This window comes from Nuphar pumila, chromosome 2 (genome assembly GCF_984573655.1).
Source record: "Nuphar pumila chromosome 2, dmNupPumi1.hap1.1, whole genome shotgun sequence".
Lineage (NCBI taxonomy): Eukaryota > Viridiplantae > Streptophyta > Magnoliopsida > Nymphaeales > Nymphaeaceae > Nuphar > Nuphar pumila.
In genome coordinates, this window is record NC_143250.1 from 54024761 (window position 1) to 54039906 (window position 15146).

Here is a 15146-nt window from a genome sequence, read left to right on the forward strand (position 1 = left end):
GCGATTGTTTCGTGCAATTAATCCTACCAATAAACAATTACTATGCAAACAATAAACAAGAGAGAGAACCGCAGAATATTAACCAAAGTACTTCTTTAATTCAACTAGAGAGCTTAATTGGAAATTGATTCCTGCAATTAATTATACAAAATAAACAATTAAATGCAATCGAGAGAGAGAGCTGGACCAGAGTTCATCGAAGGCAGGCCTATTTTTAGCGCGTGCTTCTGTCCTGCTTAATACGTGACGTGGGGTCTTTGCCTTCTTCTTTCGTCTTCTTTTCTCTCTCTCATCCCCATCTCCCTCTTAATAAATAAATAAATAAACAGAGTAAAAACGCAGGGGACGCAGGCGCATGAACTCAAGCGAAGCTGAAGCCTTCTGAATCGCGGAAGATTCCCCCATATTCCCCAAACCCCAATCTCTTTCTCTAGAAAGCGAGGTACCCATCATTTTTTTCGCACTTGTTTCCTTTTCCTGTTCAATTTTCGGGGATCCATTAAAGAATATGTTTCGATAAAATTGTGCGCTTGTTCTCCTTTTTGTGTTGGCCGTGAACGCACTTTTTTTTTCCTTTTCTGTTTTGTTTTGATTTTTTTTTGGTGGGTGGATGAATTAAACTTTTGGGAGTTGGGTTTTTTATGTGTTTCTTTGTTTGCATCCGTTTGTTTCGTTCTTGAATTTTATGTATATTGTATTTTTTTGGTTTTTGCGTTTGGAAGTTGATGGATTAGGGTTTTGGTGGTAGTCGGAGAATTAGCGCTTTGATGGTGGTGATGGTGCTTTGGCGTGCTCGTTTGCATGTATTTGATGGTTGGTTTCTTGCTTTAGAGGCGATTTTTTGGTTGAATGCATACGGAGTAGGGGTTGTGTTTAGTGAAGGTGGTCTTGGTTACGACTGGGTTTCGGTGCACAATTTGTACGCGGATTTGAAGGGTTAGATTTTGTTCCGGAAATATATTCTATCGACGGCGTTTCGGGAAATTCGAAGTAGTAATTCTGGCGACAACTCCCTGTTCGGGGCATTGTGCAGTAGTCTTGCATATCGGTTTTGGTGGAATTCTGGAGGTTTTTCTTCGTGAGTGTGGACGTTTGTGACTGGATTGATATAGGAACTTGGTTTTGGTGTTAGTTTGTAGCTACAAGAGTTTTAAAGTTTTGGAAATCCATCTCTCTCTTGGTGGACTAGGTGATTTGATTATATTGGAAATCCGTTTCTGGGATTGCTGACCCTGTATAGGATACAGCGGTTTTGGGTATCCCATTGTGGGTGGTGTGTTGGCAATTAGGGCATATGCTTTCGAGGCCAGTTTTCAGTGAAAAATGACAATCGGTTGCCTATGGAAATCATGATTCGAGGTATTGGGGTTTTGAGACAATTGCGGATGGGGGATGTTTACATTTGAGAATGAGGTTGTGCGTTTTGCTTCAATAATGGAAGGTTTAGATTCTAATAATGATCGGACACCGACTTGTTTGACTGCACACCGAACAACCAGCTCAACTGCTTTAGACACATATAATGATGAAACACCCACTTATTCGAATTCACATCAAACTATTGAGGAGGTAGCAGTTAGTGATCCAGCATCTGCCTGTTCTACCTCAAATCGATCTGCCGAGTCGTCTTCTATCGCAGCTGTTGAAGAAACATGGAGTCCCCGATGGATATCGTTGTTTACATCTTCCCCTAAGCATGTGACTGTTGGTGGTGGTGGACTTTTAAGATGGAAGCGCCAGCTACAGAGGGCTTGGAAATGGGGTCCTAATTCCAGGGATCATGGTTTAAGATCGTCATTCAATCCAGAAGTTCTAGCTAATCAGAAACGTCAGTGGTATCAGCATCACTCACAGTCACCGGTATGCCACTTACACCTCTCTCTCTCTCTTTCCTTTAATGTATCTGCCTAGGTGTGATATATGAAATGAACTTCAAGCTGTTCTCTGTGTGCCCACACACATGCCTGTTTTCATTTTTTTTTCATCACCTACAGTAAGTGGTGAAAATGGAACAATCAAATGAAAGAATCTTTTGTACTATGTTTTGAGTATACTTTTACATAATTGCAAATAAATCAGGTTCGGTTGATCAGTCTACACTGATAAAACAACCATGGTTACCAATTTACAGTTATAACAATTTCTAATACCATTCTTATGGATGGCAATTCAGAATAAACGTGATACCATTGTATTTCTATTCATTTATTTGGCTGATGATCATTGGTCCTGCTCCTCAGTCCTGCCATTCTGGTGCTGACTTGCTGCCAGGTAGATTGGACACTGGACTGTGCCTTCTAATGAGGTTGCGCCATGATCATATCTACATGGGTTGCACTTCTAGGGCCATTGAATAAACCGTGGGTGTATGTCTAACTCACAAAAATTGCGATGAAATAAAGATTTTGTGTCTCATGGAAGGAAAATGTTCTTCATAATTTATTGTTCTTCCGTGCATCAAGATATCGCTGAACTCGGTATTCATATAAGGCCTTTTCTTGTTCTGACCATACTCAAAATTTGGTTTTTTATTGGAGTATTTAAGTACAATATAGTTGCATTTAAATTGGCAATGAAGGTGGATATTAAACCATACATGTATTGTCATGAAAGTAGTTCAGTCAGTCACGACATCACCTTTGTTGCCCTATACTCCACTTTGATACCATATAAGTGATTTTTTTGGTAACTTTTTCCATCTTTGATTCAGTGAGCTCCTGTGAAAAAATGCATTTAGGATATAAATGCAAATTATTCAGTAGTTGACCGCTAATTTCCAATTCTTTTGCTTCTTATTAAAATGGGGAGAACTATGTGTTAAACTTTTTCTGTGGTCAAGAAGCTGAAGAAATTTGTAGCATACAACATCAGGAACAAGTGATGGCTTTTTCTCTATCAATCAATCAATGACTTGCTATATTGCTCTGTTGTGGGTCAGTATATGGTGTATCTGTTAAAATGTACCTATTATATATATATATATATATATATATATATATATATATATATATATATATATATATATATATATATAAATTCTGTTTATTACATCAATACCCGATAGGGGTATTTTTGTAATTTCACAGTTGTTTTAGAAAACAACTATTTTTTCTTTTTTGAACAAATGTAATTTTTACTTTTTATTTTTTTCATTTCTTTTTTATTATTTTTGAGGACCTAAAGGGGCTCCAACATAGAAGTCGTTGGAGCCCCCAACGATCACAAATGTGACCGTTGGGGGCTCCCAACGACTCTATGGGAGCCCCCTTTTGGCTCTTCTTTTGAGGCCCTTTGGCCCTCCTTTTTCCTCCTCCTTCTCTTGTATAAATAGGGGTGATCCCCTTGTGTATTCTCATCTTGGAGAGCTCCTCTCTCTTTTCAATAAGAGGCTTTGTATATTGTTGCCTTCTTAAAGGCTTGTGCTTGTATTGTCCCTTCGTGGACTTGTGATATTTTCTCTTTTATTCATTGTTGTATGTGCTTGTATGCACTCTTTATATTTTCGCAATATCTCATTACATGGTATCAGAGCCACTCGATTCTTGAAGGAAAGGTGTGGTTCGTGTATCTCTTATTTTGGTGGACATCTTCTCACTTCTTGGCAACATCATGGAGACAAAGATTGATCTTTCTTTCAAACTCAATGGAAAGAACTATATGATGTGGGCATCGGCAATGGAGAATAATCTCAAAGGGAAGAAGCTTTGGGGTTATGTCATGGGGACCGTTCCGGAACCTAAGCTTATGCTCACAAAAATGGAAGAAGATCAAGAAAAAGCTCTTGAGGGAGATGCTCGTCTCAAGGCCATTGAAAATCATCAAAAGGAAGTAGAAGATTGGGAAAGCAATCACGCAAAAATCCTTGCGTGGTTTATGAACAATGTGGAGCTTAAGGTATGTGCTAATATAGCTAAATTTCGTAGAGCCAATGAGGCTTGGTCCTTTATGAGGGGTATGTATACCCAAAAGGATCTTGCAAGAGCATACTTCTTGCAAGAAAAAGTTAGAACCACCAAGCAAGGTGATTCTAGCATTCAAGACTACTATAGTGCCCTTAACCCACTATGGGATGAATTGACTCTTTTAGAGCCAAAGTGGGTTTCTATGGAAGATGTTGATTTAAGACAAAAACAAATGGAACAAGAGCGATTGTTTCAATTTCTTTTTGGGCTACGCCCCGAATTTGAGCAAGTGAGATCCTCACTTCTCCATAGATCTATTTTTCCTCCTATTGAGGATGCTATTGCCGAAATCACTCAAGAGGAGACAAGGCTTGGCATGAGTAAGCATGTTGATGAAGTCCTTGCCGTATCCAAACCGGGTAACAATGTTAGAACCTATAAGCCTCCTCATTTTGGGAAACAAGGGAACCACAATGGAGGAAGAAAAATGATTGTTTGTCATTATTGCAATGAGCCGGGTCACATTAGACCCGTTTGTCCAAAGCTTATGGGAGCCTTCAAGCCTAAAGTAGCCTCTCTTGAAGAAACCACCTCCAAAGAAGATGAAGGCAAAAACAATGACATTAAAGAAACTCTTGGACAAATATCTATGGCTCTCCAACAAATGCTTAAAGTTTCTTCCTCCACATCGGGTGCGGCCATTGCTTCAACATCATCACCCGGTACGTATTCTTGGATCCTTGATTCCGGAGCTTCTTTTCATATGACCCCTCATGAGAATGCACTTAGTGATGTTTGCATCAATTCAAAGGACTCTTGTGTCTCAACGGCCGATGGAACCTTTTTGAAAATTTCAAGTATTGGCTCTTTTAAAGATTCTCAAAATTTTTGTGTTCCAAAAGTAAGAGTTGTTCCCAAATTAAATTTAAACCTTTTTTCGGTTTCTCAAATTGCCGACCATGGATGTGAAATATCTTTCTCATCTAATGGTTGCTTTGTGCAGGATCTCCGGTCTGGGAAGCGGATTGGGCAAGGCCATAGAAAGGGAGACCTCTATTATATGGACCATCTTGATCTCCCTACAAACTTTTTTTGTTCTTATGTCCAAGAAAAAAATATGGAAACTTGGCATAAAAGACTTGGTCATCCAAGTTATTCCAAAATGTATCTCTTTCCTTTTGGAAACAAATTTTGTAAGGAAAAAGAAATTAATTGCAAAGATTGCATTTTTGGAAAAATGAAGTCTATTCCTTTTCCAACTAGATCTTTTTTCTCATCAAGGCCTTTTGAATTGGTGCATTCGGATGTTTGGGGTCCTTCTCCGGTTATGTCTAAAGGGGGTTATTCATATTATGTTACGTTTATTGATGACTTTACTCGGTATGTTTGGATTTATTTCCTTAGTCATAAGTCAGAAGTATTTACTTTCTTTAAAGATTTTCATAAAAAGGTTCAAAATCAATTTCAAAGTAACATATCTATTTTAAGATCCGATTCCGGTGGTGAATACTTATCTCACGAATTCCAAAACTATTTAAACCAAAATGGCATTTGTCATCAAAAGTCATGTCCTAGGACTCCTCAACAAAATGGCCTAGTGGAAAGGAAACATAGGCACATTATAGAAACCGCTAGAACATTGCTTGTGTCTAGAAATATTCCAAAAATTTTTTGGGCGGAAGCCGTTCTTACCTCAACCTATCTAATCAATAGAATGCCCTCTTCTAAGTTAAAAAATGCTTCTCCCTATGAGAAACTCTTTAAGTTTTCACCCGATTTTAATCGACTTCGTATTTTTGGTTGCAAATGTTTTGTCCTACTACATAAAAGGGATAAGTTATCTCCCAAAGCAATTGAATGTGTATTTTTTGGATATGGTGAAAATAAAAAAGGGTATAGATGTTATGATTTTAAGAATGATAAACTATATGTTTCAAAAGATGTAACATTTCTCGAAGAAGAAAACGGTTTTGATAAAATAGAAGAAACAAATGAAATCGATTATGTATTCTTATATGATCTTATTGATGACATACAAGAAGATTCTCTTGAAAACATAGATGATACTCACGAGGTATCCCCTCTTGACATAACACTCTCAAATGATAGTAATTCAAATACAAATGTTCATGATAGCAATGCCAATATAAATGCTTACTCAAGAAGAAATCAAGAAAACCCTATTAGTGCCCTCGAAAAATACTCTCAAATTTCTGAATCAATTGAGGAACCACAAGTTAGGCATTCTTCTAGAATATCAATACCCCCAAATAGGTTTGTCTCCTATGACTCTTTAACTCCCAACTATCGGGCATGTTTGATAACTCTACACTCTTATTTTGAACCAACTCACTATAATCAAGCTAAATCTATACCTCATTGGGTTGAAGCAATGCAAGTTGAACTAAATGCTTTAAAAAAGGCCAATACTTGGGAAGTAGTTGATCTACCCTCACACAAAAAACCTATTGGTTGTCGTTGGGTCTTCAAAGTTAAAACTAAAAGCGATGGCTCTTTGGAACGATATAAAGCAAGATTGGTTGCTAAGGGATACTCCCAAGAATATGGTATTGATTACGAAGAAACATTCGCCCCCGTAGCTCGTATGACAAGTGTCAGAACCTTAATAGCTGTTGCATCAACCAAAAAATGGCCTATTTATCAACTTGACGTAAAAAATGCCTTTTTAAATGGAAGTTTAAGTGAAGAAGTTTATATGGATCCACCACCCGGAATAAATATTAAGCAAGGTCAAATACTTCGGCTTTTAAAGGCATTATATGGTCTTAAACAAGCTCCTAAGGCTTGGTATGATCGTTTTAGTGATATCATGATAAAATTAGGATTTCATTCTTGTTATACTGACACTGCTCTTTTTGTTAAAAATGCAGGTTCTAGTATCGTAATTTTGTTGCTTTATGTTGATGATATGATTATCACTGGAAATGATCAAAGTAGTATTATTAATGTTAAAAATATGTTAAAAGATAATTTTGATATGTCTGATTTAGGTTTTCTCAGATATTTTCTTGGAATTGAGGTTGCATATTCTCCTAGAGGATATATTTTGTCACAGATGAAGCTTGCTGCAGATATATGTTCTAAGTCTGGGATTTCTGATGATAAGAAGGTAGAGACTCCCGAGGTTATTAATGCCAAGTTGCGGTTAGAGGATGGGGTTCTTCTGGAAGATCCTACACCGTACAGACAACTCATTGGGTCTCTTACATATTTAACCATCACCAGACCAGATATCACTCATGCGGTTCACTCAGTCAGTCAATTTCAGCATGCTCCTACAACCGTGCATATGAGTGCGGTTCTCCGAATCATCCGCTACATTCGGAATACCATCAATAAAGGGCTATTTCTATCCTCCTCTTCCCCTTTGAATCTTCTTGCTTATACTGATGCAGATTGGGGAGGTAATCCCAATGATCGAGTCTCAACTACTGGTTTTTGTGTCTTTTTAGGGGACTCATTGATTGCCTGGCGATGCAAGAAGCAGCAGAAAGTTTCACTATCATCCACTGAAGCTAAGTACCGGGCAATGGCAACCACAACAATGGAACTTGTATGGCTTCGCAGTTTGCTTAAAGATATGGGAGTTGATATTACTGAAGCCTCAAAGCTGTGTTGCGACAATAAGAGTGCCATCTATATTGCAAGCAATCATACTTTTCATGAACGTACGAAACATATCGAAATGGATTGCCACTATGTTCGTGACGAATTTTTACGAGGAACTATTGCTCTGCCATATGTCACTTCAGAATATCAATTGGCAGACTTCTTCACTAAAGCTCTTCCGGCTCTTCGGTTCATGTTTCTTCTCGGCAAACTTTCCGTCCTTCCCCCGTAAAGTTTGAGGGGGGGGTGTTAAAATGTACCTATTATATATATATATATATATATATATATATATATAAATTCTGTTTATTACATCAATACCCGATAGGGGTATTTTTGTAATTTCACAGTTGTTTTAGAAAACAACTATTTTTTCTTTTTTGAACAAATGTAATTTTTACTTTTTATTTTTTTCATTTCTTTTTTATTATTTTTGTGGACCTAAAGGGGCTCCAACATAGAAGTCGTTGGAGCCCCCAACGGTCACAAATGTGACCGTTGGGGGCTCCCAACGACTCTATGGGAGCCCCCTTTTGGCTCTCCTTTTGAGGCCCTTTGGCCCTCCTTTTTCCTCCTTCTCTTGTATAAATAGGGGTGATCCCCTTGTGTATTCTCATCTTGGAGAGCTCCTCTCTCTTTTCAATAAGAGGCTTTGTATATTGTTGCCTTCTTAAAGGCTTGTGCTTGTATTGTCCCTTCGTGGACTTGTGATATTTTCTCTTTTATTCATTGTTGTATGTGCTTGTATGCACTCTTTATATTTCCGCAATATCTCATTACAGTATCCTCTATCCCACAATCATTTTATTCAATAATCAGAGTATAAATGTATAATTTTGGCTAAGGCAGACAAATCAATTGGCTTGAAGAATATGGTTTTGTTTTATTCTTGTTGGTTCCTTTTCTCAAAGAGCTTGATAGTGCTAGACTATGTTTGTCCCGTGCAATTGCAAATTCACCCTTGCTTAGGACTCTGCCTTAATGAAGGTATTCTTTCTCTGATTGATGATCATGCGTCTAAGAAGCTCTTTCTTTTCATATTCAAAATAGAGGCCGTAAACACAAGCCAGAGATGGTTTAGAATTAACCAACTTGAGATATAATCATTTCCTGCTGAAAGTTCACAAGTTCATATGTGTTAAGTGAATACATGCCTGTGTGTGCATGTCTTGTAGGTTTTGGTGCTATTCCTTGATGGTCCAGCCTGTTCTTAGGATCCTTATTTTTGTTCTAACATCTGTACCATTTTCAGCCTGAATCAACTTGCTGCCTCATATGTGTATTCTCGACTCTATTTTTAAGATTTGCTTAGTGGTTCTTCATTCTTTGAAGATGGTATCAAAATGGGTATGGGGTGGTGAAGATGAAGTAGTTTGTCTTGCCAAGATCGGAAGAGATTCTTGAGCTGGCTTGTGGAGCCCATCTTCACTAGGCGAGGAAGGCTTTTTATGGGCATATTACTTGCCCTACCTGTATACATTTGATCAATAAGAATTAGTGAATACATATGTTTAATGGTTTCCCGATTCATATCAGATAATTTAATAATTTGCTGATATGACAACAATTGCACTAGGAACTACCTTCAATATTGTGTCTCATTCCTGTACTGGGATGCCACATTCTAGTGCTGATGTCTCACCAATAAGTTTGCAAAAGATGCAGGTCAGGTTTTTGGTGGAAGTATCATCCCCGAGTGAAGTTAATTATGTCTTTTTTAAGGGGATTACTCTTAGTTGCATTTTTGTACAATCTTTAATTAAGATGATATCAGTTTCATGTATGTTTATTTTCGCCTGCCAAATTTATTATTCACTTGATGGATAAAGTTTGTCAGTTAACCAGTTTTATGTGCACATTAAGGCCTCATTTGTTTCATGCAACTTTCATGGGAAAGTGTTGAATTGACAATCCTCAATCCCTGATGTAATCCTTTCCCACCATGAATGAAATAAACATCAGATCATCATGGTGGGAAAGTGCCATGCTGGCACAAGTGGGCCCCAATTTTTCCCACCGCCTACCTCTTTTTATGTGTAAATCCTTTCATTCCTCCCTCCCCCCTCAATGAAAGCTTTCTCATGAGAAGGTTGAGTTGGCAGGATTTGTTAGAAATCCGTGTCCATTCCCATGTAAAGCCTTTCCTTTACATGGGAATGAAACAAATGAGGCCTGTGTGAAGTCTTAAAAGTTAAAACATTGCTTTCCTAAAGCAGAATATGCTGAAATCAGTTCATTTAATTATCAGTATAAGAAGTGGATGCTTTTCAAGCAGAGTTTGATATTGAAAATTAAAGTTGAAGTCATTTTCTTATGTCAATTTCATACTACTGCCCATGTGATAGGAAAAGTATATCTATCCCTGGTTTTTCAGTCATATGTCAAAACTTGATATTCTTGCCTGTGCATATGGTTATGTTTTTAAGGGGTTTCTGTGCATGTAAATTCCAATAAACAAGTCTTCGATTTTCTCTTTTGCTTTTGGGAGCTTAATTACATGATAGTTTTCTTGGTATTGTTTTAATTTATAATTGGTTGTATGGCTTTGTTCTTGCAGAATCACAATCATTATAAGGAACCTACTTCATTGTTTGAGCACTTTGTAATTGTGGGTCTTCATTCAAATGCTAACGTTGAAGCTACAGAAGATGCTTTTGCAAAGAGGAAGATGTGGGAGTCAGAGATGGCAAAATCTGAAATCTTAGCTCTCAGAAAGCTTCCACACCATGGTCGTCTGGTTCCGCCTTTAGAGCCACAGGTAATTCTTTTAGTTAACAGAAATTAATGAAGTGATTCTTGCTTGCTTGATCTCTTGAAAACATATCACAAGGAAAATGCATTCTATGACAAAGGTGCAGGAAAATCAAACTGCTTTGATACACCAAGATTAGTCCATGCAGAAAAGTAGGATTTTGACAGAATCAATTCAAACTTCCAATTCACAACTGAGATGTAGCTGAAGTGAAAAACTCAGTTATATGATAAGATCTAGATGCTGAATCTTGAAAAAGTAGTTGATCTCATTTGTGCTTTTCAAATGGTTCCTATTGGCTGATTCACTTATGCACATGTTCATGATTTTTGACATGTTAAAATTTACATGTTTTTTCTTGTTTTTAGTTCCTTGAAATATTGTATTGTTTGTTGTCATGCAGATTCTCTTCAAGTATCCTCCTGGAAAGAGGCTAACTATGCGTGCCAAGGATTTACCTGCATTTTGTTTTCCTGGGGGAGTCAAGGTGTGGTGTACCTGGTTTCTATTAATGTATGATTCAGATGTTGTCATATCATATACTGTTTGTTATTAGAGTTCATTTTATGTGCCCTTGTACAATTTCAAAGTGAGTCTCTTCTTATGTGTTGCCCATATTGGTTCTTGGATTATCTAAACTTTGGCTTGTGACTTGTGTCCTACAACCTATGTTACCTAGACAGTGATGAGAGCAACCTGAGTATGAAGTGTCAGACACTTCAAACTTTAAAAACTTAGACATGTGGACATACACACATAAAGGCATTTATACATACATGCATGCATATATATGAGAAGAGGAAAATGGTGTGACAAGGGACAAAAGGGAAAAAAGTGAGATGAAGGAAAAAGAGAAGCTCACCTATTCTCAACTAGACGATTGAGCAAACCCCCACGATGTGATGTGATATATGAGATCATGAACAGGGGATAGAGAGGAGGAGGCAAAGAAGCTATGTGAAAAACCCAGAAAATGAAAAAAAAATTGCATGATGAAAAAGTAAAATAGGTAATTTGTAAGATCCTTGAAGTTTAGATGGAAAATTGCTAAATGCTTTAAGAAAATGAAACTCAAAAAGGCCATTCAGTGCTAGTGATCATCATTGTTCACCATATAATTAATACTTTAGAAAACAAAGGATAATTATAAAATATCAGATTCCACTCACGGAGTCTCTTGCACTTGACACGTCATGCCTAGCATTTCCAATAGTGTTGGACACTTTGAAGTTAAAAAATGACCATATCAAAGCTATGTCAAGAAGTCCCAGTGTCGGACACGACTGGACACATACACGTTGGACCTACAGGAGTTTCTACGTAACATAGCGTGCAACCAATGTTGCAGCCTACTAGAGTCTTGAGGCATCTAGCTGCCTGCAATGTATACTGTAACCCTTATTGTGACTCCTGCATTACTTTGATTATGCTGTCTGATAAGGCGTTATCTTGCTGGACTGTTTGATATTTGGCTAGGAATATGTCGATGTTCACATGAACATCTGTTGATTCTAGTTTGGGAGGTTGTTCCACAACATTTTTTCACCTTAAGCCTTGATTGTAGAAGATCCTGAATCAAAATGTGTGCCTATGAACTTCAAATCTAAGATTAGTACCAGTCATAGGATCAGTTTGTGAGTGTTGTCAACTAGCTCTTATTAGTTGGACTGTGGATACAAGTTCGTTTGCACTTGTACATTACCCGTTTGTCTGACATGATTCTGTTTGTTGTTGTGCGTTTGAACCTATGTCACATAGGTGCGGGTGCGGCGATGCGGCACTTTAAAAAAGCTTGGGTGCGGGGGTGCTGGAGGATATATATATATATATATATATATATATAGTTTTTAACAGTTAACAGCAGTAACACTAATTTTTAACAGTATATATATTTTTAAAGTCCAGATTTGGACATTTATAACCCTGGGTGCATTGACCGCACCGGGTGCCGCACTCGCACCCGAGTCGCGTTGCATCGACGCAGGTGCGGCATCCTGCTGGCCGAATCCCTGTGACATAGGTTTGAACTCATTGGCGTAAGACAATGTCACATAAAAAAATATCATAGTCATACGAACTATTGACAGAACATCATAATACCACAACCAGCAAAATGGAGCTGGTCTGATTGCATGTGAAATTTGATGTGACTGAGGCACCTAAATATGTGGACTTGGTTAAAAGTTCACAATTCCACAGATTGAAATGTTTTTGGCTTGAAAGTATGTCTGAAGACTCTGAACACCAGCGGCAGTTGATCATAAGAGAATAGATCACAGGAGGAAATTGCGGAAGACTCCTGATCTTTGTTAGATAAACTGAACATCATTCATGACACATGTCTCATCATTGTGGGACCTAGGTCTAACTTATCTTCATTGATCAACACAAACAAATATGTAGTTTTTAAGGGGTTAATATTTGCTACCGTCACCATGAGGTACAAACACCATTTTTTTCCTTTTTCAGTTTTTTGATGTTTTTCATGTATCTAACTCATAGATGTGATATATATGTTTAGTGGAATCGGCACTTGGATTGTTCTATTATGACATGTAGGTATGATTTTGGAAGGCTTAAAAAATTGATGGCCCACAATGTCTGATATTTTCCTGACAACTAAAATCATGTTTTAAGGTCGAAAAAACACAATTCAAATGCAAATTCTTTGCATTTGGACCATGCTGAATCCATCTACGAGGTCCGATTGGATCAAATGACCTGCGCCTATGTGATCTAGAGGCATTTGTACCTCCATTTTTGAGTCAGTTTTTCTAGGAAAAAAATATTATGTTAAATTTGAGCTCTGTTATCGGCAGTTCCACAGACACTGCTGTGTACGATGCACTCAAGCATATGTGAAGAGGGTTGGGGAGGGAGGAGGGCATGGGGGTGCATTTGCTCATGTATTCCCAACTTTTCCCTGACTAAGATGTTTTTATTATGTCTCCATCTCATATCTTGTGGTGTTGTATTAAAGTCTGCACTGCTAAGAGCCATGTTGAGATCCTTTCACTTGTATAAGGTGGCTGAATCTTTTTGGTAGTCACATTTAAGCTATGTCACACGAATCCTTCATTGTGACTGTGGTTCCATATCCCTTTATATACCAGTCATATTGGAAATTTCATAAAAATGGCTGTATCCTAGTATCCACAGTGGTATCCATGTGACAGATTTCTGGCACTTTGGAGCTCTTCCTTTATTATTCTTCCTTGGCTTTGATTCTTGTATCTAATTTCTGTTGTACATCAGTTAAGAGTGAAAAAGGCCTTTTATATCTCTGCCTTGGATGGAGTGATAGAGCTTGAGAAGTCACCACAGCCCTGGGCCCTGCTTGGTTGAGACTTCTTAATTCTTGTGATAACTAATTTCTTTCTTTATGAAAGATGCTAAAATGATGAGTTCTGAAGCTTCTCCTCTCCCAGTTAAATGCAAGGCTTGGTTTTCAGCTAAGTGCGTTAAAGATATGGAGGTTGCAGATTGACGTTAAATTAAAGGAACAAGTACTTTTGGGGAAGGGAATGTTAGATATCTCTATGTTTTCCACCATATAAACTGTGCATGGCATGGCATTGTACTCTATTTACCTTCGGATTCTTTAGGTCAAACCATTATTTTTTTCAGAGAAAGTGAAGTAGTATTAAAGAAGCGTGTCATGAGAAATCACCAAAAAAAGTAATACAGAGACAAGGGAATGACTGTACAAGAAATATAGATCAAGCCATTAATAGATTGCTGATTGAATGCATCTGATGGATTCAGCAGCATGGAGTTTCCTTCTTCCAATGGTTGATAGTGTGTTGAATCAATTTCTAACTTTGTGGTGACTTCTTGTAGTTTTTCTTTTGTGCTTCTGCAATATTCTTTGTCTGTTGGTACAATTTTCTTTTGGTTTTGCCTAAAACTTAAGATTTTGCTTCCCTTCTGATCGTTCTAATTTTATGATGTTGAGCATTTTAATGCCTCCGTTATAGATGGATGTTTATTTGATAGCTGTGGCAAAAAAATGCAGGCTCGCTTAATGGAGAGGACACCGTCTATGAGTGATTTGAATGGAGTTTTGTATGGGCAGGTATTCTCCGTATATATTTTTATACCACCTATCTCATGCATTACATTAACTGTTTTCTTACTTTATTGCTGTCTATGACAACATTGCACCCCCAAAAAAAGAAACTCTTTTCTTGATTCTAATTATAAAATAACATCCTTAACTTTATTGTTAAAAGGTATCTATATTCTTCTATAAACAAGCAAACCTTTTTATATGCCTGGTAATTCCCTTTGAGACCTCTTTGTGTGGGCTAGTGAGAGAAGTGCATAAATTGGTATTTCCCGATTCACTGAGGAAAGTGATGGTACCTGTTGTACTTCTATTCACTGTTATACCAGCACATGGATCAATTGATTTGTGTTGATTCATGTGGCTAGCCATCAACATGGTTTAGGTTAGGTATCTGGAATTTGGAATTTGGGAGGGTCAAAGTTGTAAAGGAATTCTTGAAGCTATTGCATCTCTTGAATGGTGTTTCTGTGATAATCTCTATAAAGAGAGTATGTGTATCCAAACACAATACTTGAAACAAGAAATGTGCACAAAGGCACAATGAAAACTCTCAAAAGTGCGCAAAGGCACGGATACAATTGCACAAAGGCATAAAAAATAAAAACTTCTTTATTGAATGTCAAGGAGCGTGGGTAGCACCCCTATTTATACAAATGGGAGACCATGGAGGGGCTCTCAATATGATCATTGGTGTAATATCCAAAAATTTCTAAGTTCTTTTTCTATAATATTGTAAAATTCTTGAATTTCGTGCCAATATAGAATCTTAATTTCTTTAAAAAAATGAATGTTT

General features: G+C 37.5%; 1 protein-coding gene across 6 annotated transcripts in view; it reads left to right on the top strand.

Annotated features, from left to right (window-relative positions):
- The first annotated feature begins 250 nt into the window (after positions 1–250).
- Positions 251–15146, top strand: part of LOC149845493 (uncharacterized) — a 65064-nt gene continuing 50168 nt past the window's right edge. For 4 of the 6 annotated variants that reach the window (XM_089995789.1, XM_089995788.1, XM_089995784.1 and 1 more), the window contains exons 1-4: positions 455–1860; positions 10090–10290; positions 10688–10771; positions 14300–14359. In XM_089995789.1, coding sequence (XP_089851915.1) covers positions 1393–1860; positions 10090–10290; positions 10688–10771; positions 14300–14359 — 813 coding nt within the window. In that variant the 5' untranslated portion in view covers positions 455–1392. The other 2 variants (XM_089995786.1, XM_089995787.1) reach the window with 2 other exon arrangements.